This window comes from Ovis canadensis, chromosome 17 (genome assembly GCF_042477335.2).
Source record: "Ovis canadensis isolate MfBH-ARS-UI-01 breed Bighorn chromosome 17, ARS-UI_OviCan_v2, whole genome shotgun sequence".
Lineage (NCBI taxonomy): Eukaryota > Metazoa > Chordata > Mammalia > Artiodactyla > Bovidae > Ovis > Ovis canadensis.
This window is the reverse complement of record NC_091261.1, coordinates 82,198,697-82,224,054: the sequence shown is the minus strand read 5'-3', so window position 1 is coordinate 82,224,054 and position 25,358 is coordinate 82,198,697. Positions and strand designations below refer to the sequence as shown.

The following is a 25,358-nucleotide window of genomic DNA, read 5'->3' as shown; positions in this document are numbered from 1 at the left end:
CTTCCACGCAGCTGAAACCACGCGATGTGCGGCAAACGCTGTTACCTCCTCAGTGAGCGCTGCTCACTCGTGTTTCCCCTTGCTACGAACACTTTGTAAAAATCACGCTTAGGGGCTGTATTCCCGACTCTCCCGTGAGGTGGGTGAAACGTGCCCCATTCTGAGTTAAGGAAAACGCGCAATGGTGAGGTCAGTGACTGCCCCAAGGCACAGGCCCGGGCGCCCAGCCGGCCCCCGGAGCCAGCCCCAGAGTGCAGGGCCGAGCAGGAGTGTGCAGCTGTCAGCCTGGAGCGCAGGGGCGCTGGCAACGCCACTTGGCCTGGCGCAGCCTGTACACCAGCCACGCCGGGCCCTCTACATTCTTCCGTGATCAAACCTACCGGCCTCTCCTTCACTTTTGTCTTCTTGATGTGTTTGCTTTGAAAGCTCAGGAAGATATTTCTCCCCCATGTAGACATCAGAAAAGTACTGACTACTCTAAATATTGTTAATTTCTAACAGTATGACTTTTAGAAAAGTATTTGATCATCAGTTGTTTTACAATTCACTCTGATGTGTGAATAGTGATTTAATCTGATTTTCTTTCAGACAGCTATTCGACCAGCCCCGTACCGTCTGCTGAAGAATCATCTCTCCCCCTTCACCACAGCAGCTCTGGAGAGAATCCCAAGCTAGGTTCCTCTGATGGAAAATCTACGCTACTACTGGTTCAAGGCACTCAGCAGCCAGAAATTGTTGACGAATGTGAAAAAAAACTCAACCTCACCCTTAATTAAAGAAAAACACATTAAAATGCCGTTTTCCTATTTGGTTGGCGACCCCACAAGTTCAACATCCAGAGCTGCTGGGACAAATGTGACAAAGCTGCCGACCTGCCCCTCAGCCTCCCGGGCGCCCCCGCACCGGCCGTGCTGACTCCAGAGCGCCAGCCGTGTGCAGAGGGTGACCCTCCCACAGCAGTGACCACACAGGCACCACCAAACTGCAATGACCTTTCAAGGCCCACACCTCATATAAAAAATCATATCAAAGGCGGTTTCCTGTATTTAAGAGGCTTCACCTTCTCTTCTCTGTGAACCACTATTAACGAGACAAACCCAGACGACAAGCTCCCTGCGAGCAGGCTCTTGCCCCGCCTTACTGCTGCTGCACGCCCAGCGCCTGAGAACAGATGCCCGTCTGCTTCCTAAGCGGACACACTCATCTCCGCATGCCGCAGTGGGAGAGCAGACTCGAGCTGCCGGCAGGTCAACCGGCCCCCACCCCCTGCAGCTTCTCCGACTACAGGGAGCAGGGCTGACCGTGAGACGTGCTCTGACCAGCAGGCTGTGGCAGAGGCGCCCTGCTCTCAGCCCCTGCAGCCCTTGCTCTGGTGCTTTTGGGGCACTGCTGCAGGCACGGAGCGCCCCGTCTGGCCCACTGCAGGACGAAGGCCAGCAGACCCGCCCGACCCGTGGGCTCAGCAGCTCCCCGGGGGGGTGGGGACTGGCCACGCACAGGCACAGTGCAGCTTTGGGGACGATGGAAACGCTCTGCACCCTGACTGGCGGTGAAGCTACAGGACTACACACATTCATTAAAAGTCAAAGGCTTGCACAACTGAAAAGGGGGAGTTTTATTCTATGTAAATAATTCTATGATAAACCTGACTTTAAAAATTATCCAATGACAAGATGACTCTAAAGACATGAACTTAATCCAAGTTAAGAAGCACCAAAAAAACCACCACGTGGAAAGCTAGACATCACCTCCAGACCCTCCGCCCACGGCCGCGCGGCTCCGTAAGAGGGGAGAGCAGTGAAGAGCCAGCACCCACCAGGGCCGTGTTAGAGCGCAGCAGCCGCAGCCCCGGGACCCAGAGCGCTCAGGACACAGGCGGAAGCACACCTACCTTTGGAGTCAGCATTCGGGAACAGCCTGTTCCATGGCACCTTATTTTTGTGTGGAAGAGAGAGCAGATAGTTTCTAGCTTTTAAATTTATTATACAATTCAGGTCTTCCTGCGACGGGGATCCAAGAATACCTATTGGATAAAATAATCTGCTGTCAGTTATCAAGAGCAAGGAAACCCAACCACGTGGCCAGCAGTCAGGGAATGGGCCCTGGCGCTCACCGTCCTCTCACCACCTCCCAGCGCTGGACTTTCTTACCGAGTTTTTAATCAAGGACGAATAGGAACAGCTCATGCCTACGGCAGGTCCCAGAGCTGCAGGAACTCGTCTCCACCCCACCTCATGAAGGCCTCTGCTGTGAACACGGGCCCCAGACCCTGAGGACCTTACCCAGAATGTGGTTCAGCTGGTCGAGGTAATGCTTCCCGGGGAAGATGGGCCTGTTGGAGAGCATCTCTGCTAGGATGCAGCCCACGGACCAAATGTCGATGGACTTGGTGTAGCCCTGCAGCGGGAGAAGGACAGAGTGACCCCTGCCGCCCCAGGACGGCGAGCGCGGCCCGCTCTCTAACTCGGAGGCGAGTGGCAGCAGCGGGCAGAGACAGACACAGCCGGCTTTCTTATAGGACACCAAAACCAAGACGGCTTGATTTCATGCCCCTCTTCAAAGCAGATTCACTTATTAAGTTAGAATTCCTATAGTAGACCTCATTTCTTTTATCAAACGATTTGTGAGAAAGAATTAAAATCCCTACAAGCTGAAGCCGGGAAAACGAGAAAGCAGTGAGCGGCCACTGACTACTCTCAGACGTCTGTGGGCCAATCACTCATTTTGGAAACTTGGAAGTCACTCAAAAGGGGCGCTGCTCCATTTCCAGAATATCTTTCTTCATTCTGAAAACCATTAAAACAAAACAGTAACCACCCGTGATCTCAGGAAACCACCACCAGCGTGCTGGCCCCGTTCCGCTTCTCGCCTTCTTTTCCTATTCATTTTTCAGCCCCGGCCCGTTTCTCGCCTTCTTTTTCTATTCATTTTTCAGGAATAGCTTTTCTTTTACAGGAATTTGATGAAAAGACATGGGAGAATTACCATACAACAGTGACAAAAAGCTGTTACTGTACTAGGCAGAGTTCTATGGAGAAGGCTTCAGTGTCGTGATAAGCAGAAAAAGAAATGTGCAGAGCAGCTACAGGGAAAGAAGATTCAGTCAAATATTAAAGGCCACGGAAACGTAGCAAAGTATTTTTTGAAAATCAAAGACTTAATGATCAGAGCTATACCTCTGATAAAGCGGGCTGCATTTCAAAATAAATCTTTCCAATAAGAACTGGAGGCTTAGGAGTATCTCCCTAGAACGTCCTAGTAGTTATTAACATGCTGCCTACCGATGCTGCTATGCTAACTAACAGCACAATACCCACAATTAGGTGGAGACCAACTGCCCTCAGGCAGCGCCTGAACCGCTGCTAGGGACGTGCAGACTGAAGCAGTGAGTGGCGGCTCATCCTCCAGTGACTCACAGAGAAACTCGCACACCGAGGGAGAACGAGGCAGCAGAGGCCAAGGGCGCAAGCGGCGAGGGGGCGCCCTCGGCGACGTGGGGGGCCCTGCGGGCTGCCCGCCTCTCACACAGCCGCGGCGTCCTGTCCCCTTGCCACTCACTCTCACACGCGCAGGAGGCTCTCCCAGCATGCCACACGTGCAATCAGACAGGAGCGAGCCTGCTCTCCCGATGCTGGGCGTTACAGACCTCACACGGCTGTGGGTGTCAGCAAGAGCCACCAGGCCGTGGTTTCACGTCGACGGGGCAGACCCCCGTCCCCCGCCGGGTTCCCAGCTTCAGGCCAAGACTCTTCTCCACTAACTCGAACCAAAACCGCAGAGTTGAGACTGAAGGCAGCGCCAGGTGAGGAGCCAGCATGCTCAAATTGAGCCAAACGCTGGAGAGGCTGGCAAAAACGAGGCCACCACTCTCCTCACTACAATGCCTTTGTGGTAGTAGACAGCAGTTAAAAACAAGAAATACCTAATTCACGTTAACTTTTATTTTAAAATACGTTTAAAAACCCACACACTAAAAATTTCTCCGTTCTAACTCTCGTATAGTAAATACTGACGGATAAAACCCACGTAAACAAAACCCGCTTAGGCTGTTGGATAAACACTTATTAAAGACGCTGAAGGGGTCTGGGGCACAGGGCGTTTGAGAACCCTTGCCTTTCCCATCCCTGCCCTATTTCTGCGAGTTAAAAATGCTATCAGGTGAAATGTCACAAATACACAGAGCACTCGAGATGGCCAAAGCTGGGACGGTGAGCACTTAAAAAAAAACGAGGAAGATAATGGACAGCAAACAAACAGAAACCCCACGGCTGTCACGAGTCCACAAAAATGTTTCAAAACAAAGATGGGGTCAGAGGAGGAGAAAGAGAAAAACCGACGATCGCTCCTTCACGGACGGATGCCAGCTCATCACTGTGATTTAGAGAACCGAGCTCTGCAACCCCAGCAGGAGTGCTGACAGACACAGCGGTGTTCACGGGCACCCCGGGGAGAGGCTTCCGGGAAGAGGGGCCCCAGATCCCGCCTCTGAGGGGCCTGTGCAGCCGAGACTGACCCGGAGCCCTCAGGAGGAGCCCGCCCCGAGAAGCAGGGAGAGCTCGGGCGGGCGTGAGGCCACCTCTGCACCCCACAACCGACCCGGGCCATGGAGGAGCGGGGGGCGGCCCTACACGGGCACAGCGCAGGAGCCGCACACGCCGCTGTGAAGACACGACTGGGCCAGCGCCGGACGAGGCCACCGTCCGGGCTTGCGGAGGGCTCAGGATGCCTGCAGGGAGAGGGCTCAGGATGCCTGCAGGGAGAGGGCTCAGGATGCCTGCAGGGAGAGGGCTCCAGGAAGGCCGGGAGAGGCGCAGCTCCTCAAGTCAGTCTGACAGGGGTCCCAGAGCTCGGTGCGGGGAAGTGAGAGCAGAGCGGGGAGCCCGCAGGCAGAAGACGCCACGCCGGTGAGGCCAGGAGTGCACAGGGCTTCCCCCGACCCAACCTCCCATGGGTGCAGGAGAAGAGGACGCCAGACGCACTGCTGGGAGGGGCCTCTCGGGCTGGAGGAGCCACGACTAAGAGGGCCCAAACCCAGTTTCTGTGACAATCACCGCGCAAGAGCGGAGGCCGCCCTCCGGGGGGGGGCTCTGGAGACGGCGAGGGGCCCCGCCGCGCCTGCGGGCGCCCCGGCACGGAGCGACTCTCACGTGGCCATCCACAGGAGCCTGCCCTGCGGTGCTGTCTGCCGCCTGGAATTATCAGAGAATCAACACAGCGTTTTCTTCTGCGAGACATGTGTTATGCCGAATTCTTCTTTACGATGGAATTTACTGATGGAATTTTACTTCTACAGCTGACTAACCCCACGTATGACACCAAGAGTAACTACCTGCTTTAAACAAATTCCATTTCCTCCCCAAAGCAACCTAATGCGAGGCCCTAGTCCTTCACGTGTCAAGGCTGGAGGGAGAGAAGCCGGCCCACGGGCCATGCACTTCACTCACTGCCCCCGAGCCTCTAGGGACGACTTCTGGCTCCGACACCTGAACGCGGCCCAGCGACCACTCTCCAGCTGTCCTCACACACGTCACGTCACGGCAGACGGGACGGCGCTCTGGACTTGAGGCCTTGCGACGCAAGACTCAGGATGAGAGAGAGGTTTCAGGCGCGCCGGCCGCAGGCCAGACACCGCCTGCGCGGGCCGTGCTGAGACTCGCGAGGCCCCGCAGCCGCCCCCGCTGCCGCCGCCACGCGCCCGGCCACTCGCGGCTCTGCCCGCCCCACAGGCTCTCTGGTGGCCTCCTGCGAGCGAAGGCCCTGCTGGCAGTGTGCTTTCCCCCTGGGGGCGGGACCGCCACGCCACTCTGAGAGTTACAGCAGCTCCCAGTTTCCCTCACCAATGTTTTCTTCCAATTTTATTGCAATTTTGCTGAAGAGGCTTCTTCATTACCAGGTAGGTCTGACTCTTACAGGAGAGCCCTGGTCCGCGCTCACAGACGACAGTGCGAGCACAGAGCCCAGCGGACAGGAGGAAGCCACCCGGGTCGAGGAGGGCTGCCCGGGGGGCGGGACGCAGGCGGCTGATGGCGGGAGCACGCCCCGCAGCTCTGTAAGCCAGCACGAGCCCAGCCGAGGGCCGGGACGTCAGTGCTGAAGGGAGACGAGACGGTACCTTGGGGCTGGCCAGACAGGCCCAGCCTCAGCCCACGCTGACTGCCACTCACGCCCTAAGTCCTCTGGTCTCCCGGATTTCTTCTGATGCAAACCTGGCCCTTACCTTGGAGTTCAGCATGATCTCTGGAGCCCGGTACCAGCGCGTGGCCACGTACTCGGTCAGGAACCCTGTGTGGTCGTGGTCCGGATCTGCAACACGGGCCAGGCCAAAGTCACAGATCTAGGGGAAAGCAGACAGGACAGCTTCTGAGAGAGTCAGGGTCGCCAGCAGCAGAGCCGCAGACACTGGCGGGACACCAGCAGTGACGGCGGCAGCAAGTGCCACCATCCTCGGGCGGCAGAGCCGCGAGGCAACGGCACACACCCACCCTTACCTGCTCCTCACGACAACGGGAAGGCAGCCACCTCGTGTCAGGAAGGAACAGGTTGGAGGGTCTTGCCCAGAACACAATTTCAGCGGTATGCAGCCTCTACTTATCTGCTTACCCACAGCAAACCTGCTTAGGCCCCTTGATAAACAGTTCTGCACGGAGAATAAGGTCACTCAAACCAGCCCCCAGTGAGCGCTGGAACGGTCACCACTGGGACCAGCTTCTCTGGCAGGGCCTCTCTCCACACGTGACCTCCCCCGCCTATTCTGCCCACCTCCTTCCCCTCCTGTAGTCAAACCCACTCCCAAAGCTGTACAAGTCGTTCCACATACTGAAGACGGATCCTTACCAAAAAAAAAAATCCAGCTTCTAATTTCTCCTGACTCACGCAAGCTGGCCTTGACCACGCAACGGTCGGGGCTGCTCCAGATCACAACGTGCAAGGAGAGTAACCGGAACCTATTTGGTCCCCAACAACTGCAGGACCTTTTAATTCCTAGCTCCTGGGGAACTAATCCGAGAGAAAGAAAGAGGGAGAGAGATGCTAACACAGACTGGAATCCAGCAGAAGGCAGCCTGGAAGACAGAGATCACTTTGGAGGCTGACTGCTTTAATTCGGTTGAAAAGTGACAAGGGTGAGCTCAGTCCATAAAAACAGAGATACGGAGGCAGGGATATTCAGAAGACTTAACGGACACCAGCCTCTGCAGAGACCCCACAGCTGGAGGTCGAGACAACTTAAAATGACTCTGAAGGCTCCGCCCCCCTCCTCAGGGCTCGTGGCTGTGGAGGCTGGCACCCGCCGCGGCACCTCTGACCCCCGGCCCTGCCGCTTCCTCGATGCAGCCCTCTGAAGTTCTGCGTCCACGCTGCCCAGTTCCGTCCTCTGAGCCCGTCAGCGCGTCTTCAGGAGGAGCAAACGCCACGCCTGCTCCGCGGCTCTTCCAGGGCCGTGCTCTGGGCACTCTGGACAGGGCTGCACAGTCGCTGCGGTGTCTTGAGGCCCCTTGGCCTCCAGCACCAGCCTCGCCTCCACAGCCAGACGGCTTGCTGAGGCCACCACACCCGGGACAGCTGCAGGCTGACGGACTGTCTGCGTGTCTGCAACGCGCCTGCGCCACACACCACCCCTTGGGCACCCTCGGCTCACACGGCGTGGCCGGGTCCAGACCTGAGTCACAGCTCTCTGTGGTCAGCGGAACCCCCGGTGAAAAGCCTGCATACAGGCCCCCAGATCAGCGGGCTCAGTCCTGGGGCTGACATCTCCACCTCCTCCGGGAGCAGAACGGAAGCAGGAGCCGCACTCGGGAGGCGGACAGGACCTCCGCCTCTACAGAGACGGCCCACGTGGTGAGAGCAAGCTAAAGACAGCCGCGGCAGAGGGCTCCGCAGAAGAAAGCCACGCCGACGCGACCCTGACCCCCATGCCGGCCACAGCTCTGGGGCCGAGCTTGTATCGAGAGGGCAGGGTTCATCTTCCCTCCTCTGGAAGCTGGGCAAGCCTTTCTAACTGCCTGAACCAAGAGAGCATACTGGAAGTGGTGCCACGTGACTTCCGAGGTGAGATCATCAAAAGCAACGTGGCTTCCACCTGGGGAACTGGGAGCCTCTGGCCGTGTCGTGGGGACACCAGGTCACATGGGCGGTGTGTAGCCATGCCGTGGCACTAACCACCAGGCCTGTGGGCGATGGTCTGAGCCTCCAGGGCGTCTCTCAGCTGCGGTCCAGAGGCTGAGCCCAGAGCAGTCCCCCCACCCCGACCCCCCCGCTGCCTGACCAAACTTCTGACCTCAGAAACTAAGCATTCAAACAGACTACTGCTGTTTCAGGCCATGACATCTTGGGGGGCTTGAGAGAGGCTCCAGCCTGGGTGGAGGGGGGAGGTAAACAGGCATCCACGTGGGGAGGCGGCAAGAGCCCCCAAGGGAGCAGGAGTCTTGAGTAGCGGGCCCAGGAACGCACGGCACCAACCAGCTACGTTGCTGGGAGCTGCGAAGCGGTGACTTCTCTGACTTCATCATCCTTTGTGCCTTTATCAGCTGGCATTTACTTTTGCCGTTATTCATCAACCGGGGCTTTGTGCCTACCTTGAAGTCCAGACCCTACTGGGAAGACAAGGCAAGCGTTTCCTCCTCCCCTGTGAGTTACCAGTTTCCAGAAGAGGGAGCTGGCTTAAGGAGGACCATGTTTTTCTATTGGTATCCTGCGCTCGTAGTTGATAAAAATTATTGGCTATAATTTAACGAATCAAGAGGTACGCGTAGGGAAACTCTGTTCACGGTCATCCACCGAACTCATGCGACGCTCACTGCAACACTGAAAGCTAATACAGCATTGACCAAAACACTGCCAAGGCTACCAAAAACACTGACTACAGCTCTATACAGAGGAAGGTAGACAACCAGGATACGGTACGAGAAACAGAAAACGACCTGGTCAAATGTCCTACCCCTCCTACCTGGCGACCTTTGGGCTGAGTAAATTCAGATTCTCCTAGAACAAAAGCCCCAAAGATCTTTCATTTCGTACCTTTTGACCCTCCTTTCTAGGCCCACCCAGAAGCATACACGCTGCGACCCCAGCAGCCGGGGCTCCCCTGGGGCTGCTGGATGGAGGCTCAGCAAGCAAACACCCGGGACAAACACTGCTGGAGATGACATACCCCTGAAGTTTCACTACGAACACGCTGCCAGCAGAGTCTCCAGATAGGGTCCACAACCCTCGCTTTTCTGTGGCCCTGAGAAATAAACAGGGTGCCCGCAGGAAGAGGGCCCGGGAGGGCCAGGAGAGGCCAGTGTGTACTGGGTCTCAAGGCTGGGTACCAAGCACGAAGCATGTTATGGAAGCCAAAACCGGAAGCTGACTGCTGTTGGCCTTGACTGTACAGAGTCAAAAGCTAAAGGTCTAAGACACTTGAAAGAGCTGACACCCTGGTGGCTCAAGAGTGAAAAATACTAACACAGAAGTCAGTGGAAACAGGGAGAAGGGACCTAATTACCTGCTTGAAAATTCAAAAAAAAAAAACCTAAATAACAAGACATCAGTAAGGCCACCGGTTACAAACTTTCTAGGTCTGGGGCTGTGGGACGGCATCAGGGCCATCCCAAGGTCTGAGGAGGGGACAGGCGTCCGATGAGCTCAGAGCCCGCCCCACTCCCCGGGTCCCTGCCTTGCCTGTGGGACACGCTCCCACGGCAAGCCCGTGACTGGGTGACACGCACGCCACACTGCTAACCGGAGTGAGACTCTGAGTGCACGTGCCCACGGGGATGGTGCATACCCCATACGGACATTTTCCAACGGGGGTCGACTGCACTGCTCTAAGCATCTGAAACATCCTACTGTGTTTCTGAGTCTGTGTTAAACTGGGCTTCGAAAACAAAGCCTGGATGGTGCAGATGGCCGATAACACAGATCAGCATGGGAGCACATCCCGGTGAGCAGGGAGTGAAATTGCCTGAGGCAGAGACAAGCCCACCAGCAGGGACAAGACAGCAGAGCAGTATGCTTCTGTGCTTCCTCTTCTCAAGGATGGGCATTTTCAAGCAAAAGTCAACTGCTCCCAGAAACATTACATACTCAAAATATTAAGAATAGCCCTCCAAAACCAAACAAAAGCAATCTGCCCTAACAGGACTGTGGTGGTAAGAAAGAGAAAGAAAACAAAGAAAGCAGTAGGAGACGTCAGAACAACCACTGTAATTTCCAAGAAAACCACTGAGAGCTGGCCAGGTCTGCTGCTCCTGAGAGCACCCTCAGTCCAGGCCACCCTGGCTCACGTGCCCAGACCCACGGACAGTGCCCTGGTGGGAGGGCGTGAGGTTGACTGAGAAGGACTTTAAGAGGCAACAGAGTCCACCCCAGCAGTGTCTGATGCAGGAAGCTGTCCCCACCACGTCTCATAGGCTGTCTGCTACACAGCTGTAAACACCCGAGACGGCAGATAAGCTAGCCATCTGAAGACAAGGCCACTGGCAGTTCCGGAAGGTCCTCCAGGCAGGGCAGGCCTCACTCCTTCGTTTGCTGCCCCTTCTGTCTGCAGCCCCCTGCGCCCGGCACGGCCACTCACCCACTGCAGGGCTGGCATGCTGGGAGGGACGGCACGAGGCCACCTCCTTCCTGGCGTGTCGTGGCCCCGGCCAGAGCTGGCGGCCTCCTCCTCCGGGCCTGGAAGAGCCCCTTTCAGAGCCTCCGCCACCGCAGACGGCGCCACAAACACCCGCGTGACCTCTGAGGCTCGCGGGCGGCCCGCCTCTCCTGCCAGGACCACCCCGCCCCGGCAAGCGCGGCTCGGCAGCGGGTCTGGACCAGGAAGAGCGAGGCCTCTAGAGCAGCTCCTTCTTAACACCGCTCTGGGTCTCCTGAATTTCTACACGCATTTCAGGATCAGCCTGTTTCTGCAAAAACAGGCACCTGGGGCTCTGACAGGGACTGCATGGAGTCTGTGGATCACACTGGGGAACACTGCCATCTTACGGACACGGAGTCTTCCGATCCGTGAACATGAGGTGTCCTCTCAGGCTCACACGCGTTTCCACTGGACTCTGTGTTCCCGTCATCGTATCTGAGCCATCTGCAGACCTCCCTCCTTGTTTACTTCTGCCACGTATTAAAAGACTAGCCTCTTTACATGCATTTCTTTTCGCCCTAGAAATGCTGCCAAGGATTTCTGGTGGTAATGCGAATAGCAACAGATACAAACATGCCCCAGGAAAGCGAGTTTTTTCAACTGCTACACCCGAAGTGAGAGCAACCAGGGGCTGACCTTGAGATCGCAGGTGGTGTTGAGCAGCAGGTTGGAAGGCTTGAGGTCCCGGTGCAGTACGTTGGCTGAATGGATATACTTTAGCCCTCTGAGGATCTGGTAGAGAAAGTAGCAGATGTGGTCGTTGCTGAGGTGCTGCGTCTTCAAGAGCTTGTAGAGATCTGTTTCCATGAGGTCCTGTACTATGTATCTGTTTGGAAATGTTAAGGTAACTCCGAAATAGCTGCTTACACTCAGCAAAGCACTGGAAACAAAAGAACAGCCTACTATTCACCCCGAGGCCCAGGAGGGGCAGGAGAAGCTGATGGAGGGCTGGCGCCCTCAGTGGAGCAGGGCCTGGAGCTGTGGCCTCCTCCTCAGCTCCTGTGAGATGGCAGGTCACACACCCGCCTGGTGCATGCACTGATGCCCCAGCAGACATGAGCAGGACGCGGGCATGAGTCTGCTCCGAGCGGCCCACCACCAACAGGAGCCTCTGGCGTCGCTGAGGGGCGGGCGGCATCGGGCACCTTCTCCTCTGGCCCAGCACCAACTCCTCCTTTCATTGGTCTCTGACCTGCCTTCCCGTGCCTCTCCTTCCCCACAACAAGCAACCGTGAAACTTCTGGAAGCACAGGCTGAGAACACACTCGCTCCTAAATTCAGCCCTCAGCCTCCCTGCCTGGCTCTGCAGCTCAGGCTGAGACTGAGAAAGTCAGACAGAGCTGCGCCCTCCAGCTGTCCGGACCCCCCGCCGCCCTCAGTCCCCTCGGAAAATAAACCATGAACGCTGCCCGCGTCTAACCTCGCCACCGCGTGCTTTCACTAGTGCCTGCGGTTTCTTTAAACTCATGTCACAGATTACACACCTTCTACAGACTCCCACTCGCGGGGACAAGAGTTTGGGATGTAAAGGAAACACGACTGGAAAACGTGTCATCTGAGAGAAACGTGATTTTTGAGCCAACAGGTAGAGTAGGACAGCAGGCAGCTGGGGGGCACTGCACTGAGGGTCAGCAGAGCAGCAGGCGGCGGCAGGGGCGGGGCATAGGGCGGGGCACCCAGAGGCAGAGGCTGGGCGCCCGGGGGCAGGGGCGGGCCCCTCGGCACAGCCACACCTCCAGCCCTGGGGCCTCGTCCAGAGTTCTAAACACCGGCCACAGTCCCCACACAGCCTGAGCTCAGCTGGGCCTGAAGATCAGAAGGGCTAGCCGCTCAGTTTTAAAGATGAGATAACTGGATCCAGATGTAAAATGCTGCTCAGATCAGGACAGTTTGGACCTGAGCAGTGCTGGGCCGGGCCCCCTCTTCCACAGTCCACGGCTCTTTCCTTTCCACCATCATAACCAACCATACCTTAAGCGGGAAAAACATGTTCACCAAAATTCTCCACAATTGCACTTACTGAAAGGAAATCTTTACTGAAAGTGACAGAGAAAAATTGGATTTGCCAAAGATACTGAGAGTAGCTACCGACCGCTGGAAAACTGAAGTGGAGAAATGCTGCCGATGCGCGTGGCAGAGTGACTGGCAAGCAGAGCACAGCTCCCCTCCCACAAGCTGCACCCCCTGCCCTCCCCATCAGCAGGGCGTGACTCCAGCAGGTGACGAGCAGCTGCCCAGGAAGGATACACGTCTTTCATCTGCTCGATGGTCGGCGCCCGAATAATGTCGTTGATTCCAATGATGTTCTCGTGTCTGAAGCGCAGCAAGATCTTTATCTCTCTCAGTGTCCTCTGGCAGTACGTCTGGTGCTCAAAAGGGCTGATTTTCTTGATGGCGACTCGGACTTTGTTGACATTATCATAAGCAGAGCTAAGAAAAGAAAGAGGGGGTGAGGGGAGACAGCATTAACAACAGGCCCCAGGACACTCTGGCAGAAAGAATGAGGCGGTAAAGGAGTAGAGCACCCGTCACTCTGGGCAGAGGCCTGCTCCGCACACAGGAAGACAGTGTGCTGTCCACAGAGAGGCCCTCACAGGGGCAAGTGCGCGCGAGGCCTCAGGACGAGCAGAGGGCCCGGCCTGCCAACCGTGCAGATGCCCGCCCATGTGACGGCCCAGGAGCACGGGCACGCCTGACCCCACCGTCCCTGACAGCAACTGCACCTGGGGAGAGCCATCACGGCTGCCTCCGAAACAGCTTCCCACAGTCGCACCAGACTCCACCGACTCAGCAACAATGCTCCAATGACCCTCAACCACGTCTTCATCCCAAGCAAAATGGACCCAAGAGGGCAACACCGATACACTGCAGGGCACGGGGACTGCAGTCACCCTCTTGCAGTAACTTGTAATGGAGCTTAATCTGAGCAAACCCCGCGTCACTCTCCTCTACACCCCAAACTACAGCTGTGCTCCAATGGGGGGCGGGGGGCAGGAGGGTGCAGTGACTGGGAGCAACAGCAGCATCTTACTTGCAAAATGACACTATTTCCTTCTCCCCACCCCCCAAGAAACTTGATCAAGACGCTTGGCTGCGCTGAGCTCAGTCGTGTCTGACTCTCTGCAACCCCATGGACTGTAGCCCACCAGGCTCCGCTGTCCATGGGATTCTCCAGGCAGGAATACTGGAGTGGGTCGCCATGCCCTCCTCCAGGGGATCTTCCTGACCCAGGGGTCAAACCCAGGTCTCCCATGTCGCAGACAGATTCCATACCGTTTGGGTCATCTTATAACAAAACCTAAAAAGTATTGTTCAAAACATACTCTCACATACACAAAGAGGCAAAAAAAGAAAAAAGAAGAAAAAGAAAAACACCTCTCACAGTCTTAACACAGGGCCCAGTTCTTTCCAAGGTGTCCTGAATGACTCAGCAGAATTCCACGCAGAAGCAGCAACGACCACACCTTCAAGCCCCTTGCTGCACGCCTTTCACAGTGTTTTGACTGAAGAACCATGTGAAACTTTTAAAAATGTATTTCAGAAATTATTCTTAAGTGGGAAAAAAATCACAGGAGAAATCCTAGAAAACTGGTAGCATATCCTTTAAAGAAGAAAGCACAGTTATTTTGGAATTCCTCACCAATACAAAACTATTTGAGAAATAAAGAGTACTTCTTAGAAAGAGGTGCAAAAATACCTTTAACCTCACGCCCACCTGAGAGAACAGCCCTAAAATTGGAACCAGGTATGCTACTTAAAACAGATACACACTCCCCCGAATAACGGAGGACGTCTTTCTCCAGCATTCGTTACGCTAACAGGGCATGCAGAGACCACAACCACTCCTGTGCCCTGAGGAGCTCAAGCCCCAGTGAGCACCCAGGCGTCTTACACGAACGTGGCCTCAGGCCCCAGATGAATTCTCTCCTGAGATCCAAAGTGGTGGGGAGGCGGAGGTCACAGCCAGAGGTGAGCACATTCAATTCTTAAAACGGTAGCTTCCTACTACTCAGCAGTAAAAAGGAAACCACTGGTAATATAATGCAGAGGAAGCGCAAAATAATTATGATGAGTGAAGCCAGACCAAAAGAAAAGTGCCCCCCTCACATAAAATGCACACTCATCAGAGGACAGAGAGCGGGGCTGCTGGAGGAGGAGGGCTGACACGACGGACATGGAAGCCAGGTAACTCTTGGAGGTCCTCGATATTCATGATTGAAATGTTCTGATAGCTTAAGGGGAGTATAGTATGTCAAAACTTAAAGTGTACACTTTAAAAGTACACACTGACATACTGATTACCAACGACTTCTTAAAGACACTAATTTAAAAAGAGCCAGGGGTCCCTGAATGCAGGACCAACCTCAGGGCCAGGGTGCAATTCCAGAGCTGTGTCTGGCGGTGAATGCGGAAGTAGAAGCCCACAGGACTCGAGAGGAGACTGTTCACCAGACGGGAGAAACGGGAACCAGCGTGAGTCAAGGACGGGCAAGGCATGCTGCAGCAACCTCATCTCCGGTTGTGACGGGGCCACAACCGCAACAGGAGGCGCCCCAGAGCGCGGTGGGGCCCAGCCACACTCGCCAAGCACTCCCTACTTCTGAGGCTCCAAGTCAGCGCCGGGGCAGAGCCAAACAGTGGTCCTCCTCTTGAGACGGTGGCAGATCCGGGAGGGAAGAGACAGGGACAGACGGCACGCACGCCTTCACCGATTCTCAAGCCCGAGAAGCCGCCGCGTAGATGACACCCAAACTGAGGGCGCCCAAGGGAGAGGCCTGCAGGGACCATGCTCTGAAGGGTGAGCAGGTGTTCCAAGGGGAGCAAGGCCCAGAGAAGGCGAGAGACACCACACGGAGGGGAAGCAAGCAGGCTGCCCGTGGGAAGGCCGGCCCTCACCCGCCTGGCCCCTCAGCTGGCGGTGTGCACAAAGTGCGGGGAACACGCCGCCAGGAGCCCCCAGAACCCCCGGGGCCCCTGAAGCAGCGAGCGGACGCCCTCTGGGGTGTTTGCCACAAGGGCGGGCCGCAGCAGCAGCAGCTCACAGCAGGGGCTGGGCGCAGAGCTCTAGCCGGGAGAGAAGAGGGCTCCTCGGGCCCGTTCTCAGGGGCTGCTGATGCCCAACTCGGAAAAGCCTGAGAGTCGGCAATTCGAATCTGGTCTAGGTCTTCATGAAGGCCTACCTGTCTCAGGAAGAAGGGACAGTGTGTTTCGTGTTTCGTGCATGCCAAGTCGCTTAAGTTGTGTCCAACTCTGCGACCCTGTGGACCGCGGCCCGCCAGGTTCCTCCAGGCAAGAATAATGGAGTGGGCTGCCATGCTCTGTTTTCTTGACCCAGGCCTTGGAAAGAAAACAAGAGGATGGGTGGGGGAGACAGTGGTCTTGTACTTTCTGACGTAAGGTCTGAGGAGGCCTGCAGGGGATTCGGATGGAGGAAGGAGAGGCTCTGCTCCCAGCAGCAGTGAGGAGGTGGAGGCTGGGAGTACGATACGGGAGCGTTTAACAAGCCACAGAGAGGGGCACTGCTGGAGAGAAGCAAGGTCTGAGGACAGAGCTCAAGAGCAGACAGAACACCAGGAACTGGCCAGAGCGTGAGGGAGCACCTGTGAGCACCAGGAGAGAGCGCCATGTCGGAAGCACGGAGTCCCAAACAGAAATGCCTGAGGAAGATGAGAACTGGAAGCCATCTGCTGACTCTGCGGGGGGGACGGGTGGGCCCTGGGTGGCGGCTGGTGGGTGGGAGTGGGGACAGCATGCAAACACGCAGGTGACCATCTTTAAAGAAGGCGAGGAGGAGCAGAGTGGCCGGCAAATCAAGGCAACAACCAGAAGGCTCGGGCGGTCAGGGAGCAGTGGAGGGTCAGAGGCTGGGGGACCCGGCAGGGTGGAGAGGAGGCTCCCCAAACTAGGCAGGGCTGAGGAGGCAGCGTGCATTCAGGCAAAGCTGCAGGGCCCTCCCTGCAGGAACCTGGGGCTACAGAGCGGGGCGCGTGTGCGACTTCCACCGCAGGAAGTCACAGGGGTTTTAAGGGAGGCAACACTGATGTCTGCCGCGAAGCTCCCTCAGGAGGCAGACTGCTGAAAGGACAGGTGCACGGGCAGGGCAGCGGGCAGTGGCCCTCTCTGCCAGCCTGAACCGTGATGAGGCCACCGCTCTGCAGAAAGCAGGGCCTATGCCACCAACCCCATGTCACCCAGCCTGGTGGCGCGTCAGCCGCACCTGACTCTGTGACCCCGTGGCTGCGGCCGGCCAGGCCCCTCTGTCCACGGGATTCTCCAGGGAGAATCGGGGTGGCCACTCCCTCCTCCAGCGGGTCTTCCCGACCCAGGGATCTAGCCGGGGGCTCCCCCACTCAGGTGGGCCTGTTCTCCGAGTCCCTGGGAAGCCCTAGCTTGGTTCCGGTTCAAATGCTCTCCATTTAAGCAGACTCAACTCCTCAAGGGCAGAAGCACACATCCTAAATTGCTTATGCCGTCTTCCGAGGAGCTAGAACCAAATTCTCGGGGAGAAACCAACAGTGGAGGAGCAGAGACGAAGCTCCCCAACACAAGAACTTGGAGCGTATGTCCATACCCTGTCCCCGCCCCCGCACCTGCGGGCGGGCAGGCTGCACCTAGAGACTCGCTCCAAAGCACAGATGGTGGCACGGGAGGGACAGTCACTCCGCAGTGGAGCAGCCTGGCAGATCCCACCGCCCCCGAGTGACACCCCGTGGATGCCTCCGGTAGGATGAGAAAGGCGGCTCATCTCTGTGGTGCTCTTTCCCAAGCCTGCCACCCCAGTCCAACAGTGAGAAAAACGTCCGCAAACCCAACGTGAGGGCTAGTCCACAAAATGACTCGACAAGTTCTCCCAAGTCGTTAAAAAAAAATAAAATAGTCACAGAGACAGGAGGCAGACATGCAACCAAATCCATGTCGTATCCTGGATTGCATCTTGGAACAGAACAAGGAAATCAGTGGAAAAGCAAATTCCAAATAAAACCCGGAATTCCACTATACCAGCGTTGGCTTTGATAAGCACATTACAGTCACATACGACGCTGATATGAGGGGAAACTGAGCAGGGGCTTGTGGGAGCCCCCAGCACTATCTGCAACTCTTCTGTAAAGCTAAAATTATCCCCACAGAAAAGTTTGTCTGAAAAAAGTCTTCCACTTAATAATACTTCCAAAACTGATGAAACAATTAGCATATAGAAAATATGGACCTAATTTAATAAGTAGAAGGAAACAATCATTTCACAGTTAGCTACTCTAACCTCTCGTAAAAATAAATGCCCAATGGAACAAAAATATTCCTAAAAAGGTAACTGAAAATTTTACCTAATTGAGCTGTAAGTTATATTCTAACTTCAGTCACTGGACAAACATTTACTAAATACCCCAAGCAGCCTAATTATTCATGCAGGTTGAAATAACAGAACATCATCCCTCCTGCCTTCCTCCCTTTGCGCATCCTTAAGAACAGGGATGATATCTGAAGATATTCACTGCAAAACTGCCTAAAAGAACAAACCGTATTGCCAAACATAAGGTTTAATACATTGTGGAATATTAATAGGTTCCTGTGCAGCCACTAAACTAAGTATGAAGACTGTACTAACTATAAGTGAGCTTCAAAATAAAACCACAGACTGCAGCTTAAAAATACTCATCCAGAAGAGCCGAACTGCAGAGCAAGCGCGGACGGTGGCCCGTGAGTGACTCAAGACGTGACCTGAACTGTCTCTGTCTTACTGCCTCTGTCTATTCTACGGGAGGAGAACCGCTGCGGTGCAGGTAACGTCAGATGAGGCCGCCTGACGGGAAAGCCGAGTTCAGATGCGTCCCAACATTCCAGACACCGTCACAGGGCTTGCTTCTAGCCACGATCAAAAAACAGAGGCTGATCTGCTCTCTTAACTAAAAGGGAAAAGAGACAGGGTTTATGGAACAACGGTCTGCAGACACCCAACAGCAGGCAGCACAGGGCAGCGAGGCGAGTGCTGAGACAGCCCCACTTTACAGCCCGGAGCGTCCAGGCTGCAACGCAGAGAAGGGCAGTCTCCTCAAGAGGAAACGGGACTCGCGATCTGGAGCGCCCGTGCTGGCCAGAATTTGTGAACCAGAGCACAGGGGAGGAGGACGTCAGAAGGCTGAGGAGGCTTCCCCCGACCGTCCAGCTCAGGACCGATCCGAGCTCACGCGCACTCCAATTCCAAGGCCAGGGAAGGAGCCACCAGAAGGAGCGGATGGGCGAAGCCACAGGGAACGAGAGTGGGAACAGCTCCCGTCCTACCGCCGCGCAACAAGCCCAGTCCTCAGAGAGGTGGTGACTCGGTCCAGGGGCTAGATTAGCCTTTGACTGAGGGCTATTCTGGACCTGCCGTTAAAACACTGAAAAGAGAGCTCTGATAGGGACAAACTGTTCCAGGAACTTGACTGCGTCCCAGGGAAAAACTCCCAAATATTCAAAGGAATAAAAAAAAATCTAGCACTCAGTGTAAAACCCACAATGCCGTGCATCCAGCCAGCACTACAAAGGACCAAAACGTGGGGCTTCCCTGGGTGTCCCGGGCTAGGATCCACCTTCCAAGGCAGGGCACATGTGTTCAAACCTGGTCCAGGAACTAAAATCCCACATGCCGTGGGGCAACTGAGTCCATCCACTTCAACGAAGACCCAGTACAACCTAAAACTCCCCCCAAACCCAAACAAACCAAAAAAGAAACCAGGAAATGTATTCAATATCTTGTAATAACCTATAATAGAAAAGAATTTGAAAATACATACATTGAATCTACTGAATGACTTCACTATCCATCTGAAATATTACAAATCAATTAAAACAACAACAAAAAGGCAAGGAAATACCATAATGAAGAGAAAAGAAAAGAAAAAAAGACCCAGAAAACAGATGATAGAATCAGCAGACAATAATGTTAGCAGCTATCATAAACATACTCCACACACTCATGGAGGTAGGACATGACATCAAGGAGAAACGTGCAAGAAACACTCGAGGAGAACTTCTAGAGATGCAGAGTACAGTGCCTGGAGCCAGCGGCAGAGCACACTCTAAAGGGAACCTGGTGGCCTGGAGGACGCAGTGGACACCAGCCAGAACGCCACGCGACGGGGAAAGGTCTGGGCGCAGGGGCAGACCTTCAGGGAGCTGTGGGACAAGGCCAAGGGGCTTAGCATATACTTAACTGGAATCTAACAACTTCACAGGTACAGAATCCGAGGGAAAGTGAGTATTTCTAGAAATGCGCTAAATGCCAAGGAGAGACGCATACAGATGCTCTTGCTACACTGGTTTCAACTCAGCAACAGGCTCCACTTAGCTGAGGCTGTCCTTAAACAGAGGGAAACCTTATTCTGATGCCCACGTACTAGCTGAGAGATGCTGCATAAGATACTTCTGGTATCAAGCTGAGATTATAGAATTATTTCTGGATTCCCACTGGGACATATAAGGATAATCTGGTATATTCCAGATTCTGAGTCATTTCAGGTCTGTGTTTGCCAGCGAGGACTGACAGCAGCAGTCTTGCTTGGGGAGAAAGTATGTAAAGGAAAAAAGCGGCCTGCTTCAAACTGCTCCAAGAAAACTGCACCCTCATTCTTTAAAAAAGCATTATTTCAAAATTTCAGTATTTCTCCCCTGTGGTGGCGAAGAAGGCAATGGTGCCCCACTCCAGTACTCTTGCCTAGAAAATCCCATGGACGGAGGAGCCTGGAAGGCTGCAGTCCACGGGGTCGCAAAGAGTCGGACATGACTGAGCAACTTCACTTTCACGCACTGGAGAAGGAAATGGCACCCCACTCCAGTGTTCTCGCCTGGAGAATCCCAGGGACGGGGAGCCTGGTGGGCTGCCGCCTGTGGGGTCGCACAGGGTCGGACACGGCTGAGGCGACGCAGCAGCAGCGGCCCCTGTGGTGGCGCTCCTCTCACCGCTAGCGTTCCTTTGGCCGCATCCCATGACATCGACCTTGAGCTCCCCTGCTTTTCTCCAGGTACATGGGTCTGCCTGGGGCCCTGAGGGCAGAGCGCTCAGCACAGTCACTGCCCTCCACGGCTGGAGGTGCCCACACCAGTTCCGCTTTCGACGTGGATGCTGCCTTCTCACACACATTCTGGGGCTGCAGACGTGAGGAGCCGCCCACAGGGCTGCCTTGCCAGCTCTCCACGCTCCAGAGCCTCCTCCTCTCAAGGTCATGTTTGCTACAGGGCAAAAGGGGCTCAGCGAACGCTCTTCCACCTTGAGGTAGTGGCCTTTAAAGCAGACGCCCAAGGACAGGCTGGAAGCAGCCGGGGGAGGGGTAGCTGAGAAGGCAAGTGTGGTGCTGAGCAGGGATGGGGTAGACCGGTGAGTCAGCAGACCCCAAAGAACGCCACAGGGGGCTGGACCATACCACACCAAGAGCTGCACTGTTCCAAATGGGCAGGAGGTAAGAACAGATGCTCGGCGTGACCATACGCACGTGGGAAAATGACGGGCAAGTCGTAAGGGAAATGCAGATTAAAGCCCCACAGCATGCCCGCTAGAATGGCTGAAATGGAGACAGCGGCCATACCCAGTGCTGATGGCGACGGGGGAAAGCTGGGACTCTCACAGCCTGCAGGTGGAGCTACAAAACGGCACAAGTGCCACGCTAACGCTCAGTGGCTGCTGAAAAAGTCAAACGCACGTTTAGCACACAACCCAGAAGTTCCAATCCTCGTCATTGACTCAAGAGACATGAAATCAGATGCCTGTGACAATCGCCGAGATACAGGCACAACCCAAGTGTCCACTGTGTGTGTGTGTGGGGGGGGGGGGGGGGGGCGGAGGGCAAGCGAGAGGCCGTCTGCAGCTCACGATGGAGCCCCACTCGGCCACGAGGGAAAAGGAAGCCGTGTTCTCTGGCACAGAGCAGATGGGCCGTGAGGGGCTCTGCTAAGCGAGGCAGGCCAGACAGAGAAAGACAGACAGCACGAGACGCCACTTATACATGGACTCCGAAACACAGAAACGAAACCACCCAGGCTCACAGATACAGAGAGCAGGCCGGTGGCTGGCAGAGGGCAGCGGGGAGGAGCCAGGGGACGGCGGCCACGAGGCGCACACGTAGAGGCTGACGAGAACCAGCCCCGGGCGTGACACGCAGCACAGGGCAGACGGCCAGCGCCGCCGCCTGACCCCGCGCGGCGCCAGACACGCACTCGCTCTGCCGGCCACGCTGCAGCAACGGTGTATGCCGAACATACTTCAATTATGAAAGAAAGAAAATACACGCCCGTGGAGACCTGCCTATAGGAGCTTTGTTCGTAACACTCACGACCTCGGAGGACGCCAGAGTTGCCAGCAAGGAAAGGGTAAACGATGTGTCACCACGCAACGGGAGAGCGCTGAGCAGCAAAAAGGGAAAGACAAGGACGGGCCGGGAAATCCACGCCAAGGGAGGAAGCCAGGTAGTGAGCACCCACCCACAGCTCTAGGCAGGCTGAGGCTGGCACGCGGGACAGACAGCTGGACCGCGGCTGCCTGAGCGCGACACTGACCGCACAGGGCAGAGGCCTTTCTTGGGGACACAGCGTGCCCTGCGTCCTCTGCGGTGGGGGTTACACAGTGCGGGCACTTGCCAGGGCTCACTCAACTGCACAAAGGAAAGGTGCACTGTGCTGTGTGTAAATCATTCCCCCAAAGGTGATTTTTAAAAATTGAGCCATGCTACAAAATGGTGGGGCTAATCTTCTTTCATGGTTCATACTGAAGACAATTTCAAGACAAATGTTCAAGACAGGCTCTGAGCAACGGCAGCATCCTTAGACTAAACACCCAGGCTTCCACAGTCATTCCCAAGGCTCTGACGGAGACACAACCTTTCTGGGCCATTCAGATCCTCCCCCATCCTCCCTGGCCCCCTGCCATTACAGTTACTTCACAGCAGAGGGTCAGTAATATTTGTGGATAATAAAATTTGTCTAATAAAGGAGGTAACTCATCATGCATTAGGCTCACATACTGTACACGTTGTTAAGCAACTAAAATGCTACTTATCAGCTGTGAATGGGTTATTTTTAGAGAAAGCTATTAAGCTGTTCTCTAAGCTACCCATTTTGGTGAACTTTAATTATTTGAACACAAAACTACAGTACTTTGTTTCACAGGCCCGGAGACCAGAAACCCATTCAGGTGAGGGTCTTCAGCGGGGGCACAGGGGAGTCAGGGCCGGAGGACCAGGAGCTGCACTCCAAAGAGAGGACGGTCCACTTCAAACGGCCACCCCTGCTCGCCATCTAACATGTGCCCCAGGAAGTCAGCAGGGACAAACAGAGGCTTGGAGGACCATCCCCAGCACAGCCAGTTTAGAGGAAAAACCCAAGTTTCTCATGAACTGAACAATGTCAGAAATATTAACACCCACTCAGACACGAGAAGGACTAACACACAAAAATGTTGAAACTGGAAGCGCACAGCATTTTTATCTAAACTGAAAAGAGCTGCCTGCACAACGCAGCAGGTGGCGAGAGGTTACGTAACAGATGCTAAACTAGGTGAAGAAGCAAACTGCAACGTACAATTATAACTCTGAAATGCCAGTAAGGAGCTCTCCGGTCAGAGCAGCAGAACTAATTTTACTTCTTTCCATTAAAAACTTTCTGCAGCTGAAGCTGTTGTTCTTTCTTTCCCCAACCCATCACGGCAGAAGCAGCAGGCAAGGAGAGGAAGGCCCTGAACCAAGTCTGCGATCGCTCACGCTCGTGTTACACAACAGGGGCCAATCGACTCTCATACACTCCTGGAGGGGAGGTAAGTTATAGACCCTCCTGAACAGGCTGGTAGCACAGTCCCTACCAAAATCATACACCTGCACCCAAAACGGAACACCAATGGTAACAAATGGACCTAACTGTATCTCAAATGACTGACTTAAGCACAGTGAAGGGCATGAGGGACTAGAAATCAGCCTAAGCAACGTCAGGAAACGGCATCGGTTTCTTTGGCCCCATGGCATGCCCCCTGCAGTGAAAGGGTGGCCGAGCCTCAACCATGGGGCCAGGGCAGGCCCAGGAAACTGGGTGCTGAAAAGCTAAAGCAGCAAAGGGCTGAACACAAGTCCTGTAACCTAGTCAGTGACCTTGTTTCTCACAAGGACAAGGGTAAGCAATTCTGAATCTACTTTATGTATAAATAGAATGGGACTGGACAAATAAGCAAACGGACGCAAGATACTGAGAGCCAAGCCGGCGGAAGGCTCGCAAACCAGAGGGAAGGCTACAGCCGGCCACAGGGCGCTTGCTGCAGTAGGAGCTGAGACACCGGGAAGAGCTCACAGATGCGTGTGCGCGCAGTGGGCTGCTCCACACACATCCGTTTCCCAGCTCTGTTCGCGGAAAAGACCCAGAAGCCACAACACCCAGCAGCAAGGAGCACACTTTTAACAACTAAGAATGTACTCAAACAAGGGTGGGGTTGTCGAAAGGGTCAATCTGAAGGCACACACACAGGTCAAAAGCGAAACAAAAGTGGAACGCGAACGGGCTTCCCTGGTGGCTCAAGCGGTAACGCGTCTGCCTGCAATGTGGGAGACCTGGGTTTGATCCCTGGAGGAGGAAATGGTACTCTTGCCTGGAAAATTCCATGGACGGAGGAGCCTGGTGGGCTACAGTCCATGGAGTTGCAAAGAGTCAGACATGACTGGGCAACTTCTCTTTCAATTTGAATTTTGAAATGACAATATTGGGTTATAATCCACAAAATAAGACCAATACCCATGAGTTTACACTGATACACATAAATAGCTGGATGGGGAGAAGGAACGGCTCTTTCTCACAGAGGCAAACCTGCGTGGAGTGCCCAGAAGGAGCAGGAGAAACAGCAAGACCATCTTTAGGGAAAGACCACAACGATCTTTCAGACAGGACCCACGGATGGGTCTTAATCCAGTGAGGAGGAACCTGAGAAGAAACAGAGCACCTGGTTAGGCTCAAAGAACACCCACTAAGACATCTATTAGCTCCAAACGGGTAAACAGACGGACATCATCTTAACCAGGTGATTAAAGTGAACGTCTCTAGGGATGAAATATTCCGACAACAGAAGCCCGATACTCTGTAGTGAGGAAGGCACGTCGTCATTCCTGTTAGAACTGCACCATCTCACTGCACCACGAAAACACAAGCAGACACGCTGCGGAGCAGTCTACAAGAGCAGTCCAGTACGCGCCACAAGTGGTATCACCCCGGAAGTCAGGAGAAAACAGGAAGTGTCACAGCTGGAAGAGACTGCGGAGACACCACAGGCTGGAGGGAAGGCAGCAGCGGCGGGAAAGCAGGGAGCTGCACCACCAGTGATTTCCTGCTTGTGGAGGTGTCACTGCAGACACAGTGTCAACTCCGAGGGCTCAGGAGAGCCCCCTGGATTCTCTGTAACTTTTCTCGAAAATTACCTCAAAACAAAAAGTTAAAAAGTAATATTCTTCTGTGAAACTTGTACGCATATATACAAATATTTGTGTGTGCATTTGTGTAACAGATTTTTTAAAAGAGCAGAGAATGAGAAGCACCTGAAAAGAGGGAACCAGACTAAGCCTAAAGGACACGGTTACTGGTGTGATAAAAGGTGAGGAAATATGGGAGAACAAATTAACACTCAAAAGGGTTGCTGACATAAATGTTCCATAAATGGTTTTAATTCATACACCAAAATGCTGAAAGAATGAACACGGCCAATGGTTCAAGCCATGATGGGGCTGGGATCCCGGCTACTCCCGCC

General features: G+C 54.7%; 1 protein-coding gene across 1 annotated transcript in view; it reads right to left on the bottom strand.

Annotated features, from left to right (window-relative positions):
- The window catches only part of MAPK1 (mitogen-activated protein kinase 1), a 53,317-nt gene that overhangs the window by 9,261 nt on the left and 18,698 nt on the right, over positions 1-25,358 (bottom strand). The window contains exons 2-6 of the mRNA XM_069558418.1: positions 12,863-13,045; positions 11,252-11,441; positions 6,218-6,334; positions 2,283-2,397; positions 1,892-2,023 (exon numbers count right to left, since the gene is read on the bottom strand). Of these exons, the coding sequence (XP_069414519.1) occupies positions 1,892-2,023; positions 2,283-2,397; positions 6,218-6,334; positions 11,252-11,441; positions 12,863-13,045 (737 nt within the window). The remainder of the gene's footprint in view (positions 1-1,891; positions 2,024-2,282; positions 2,398-6,217; positions 6,335-11,251; positions 11,442-12,862; positions 13,046-25,358) is intronic.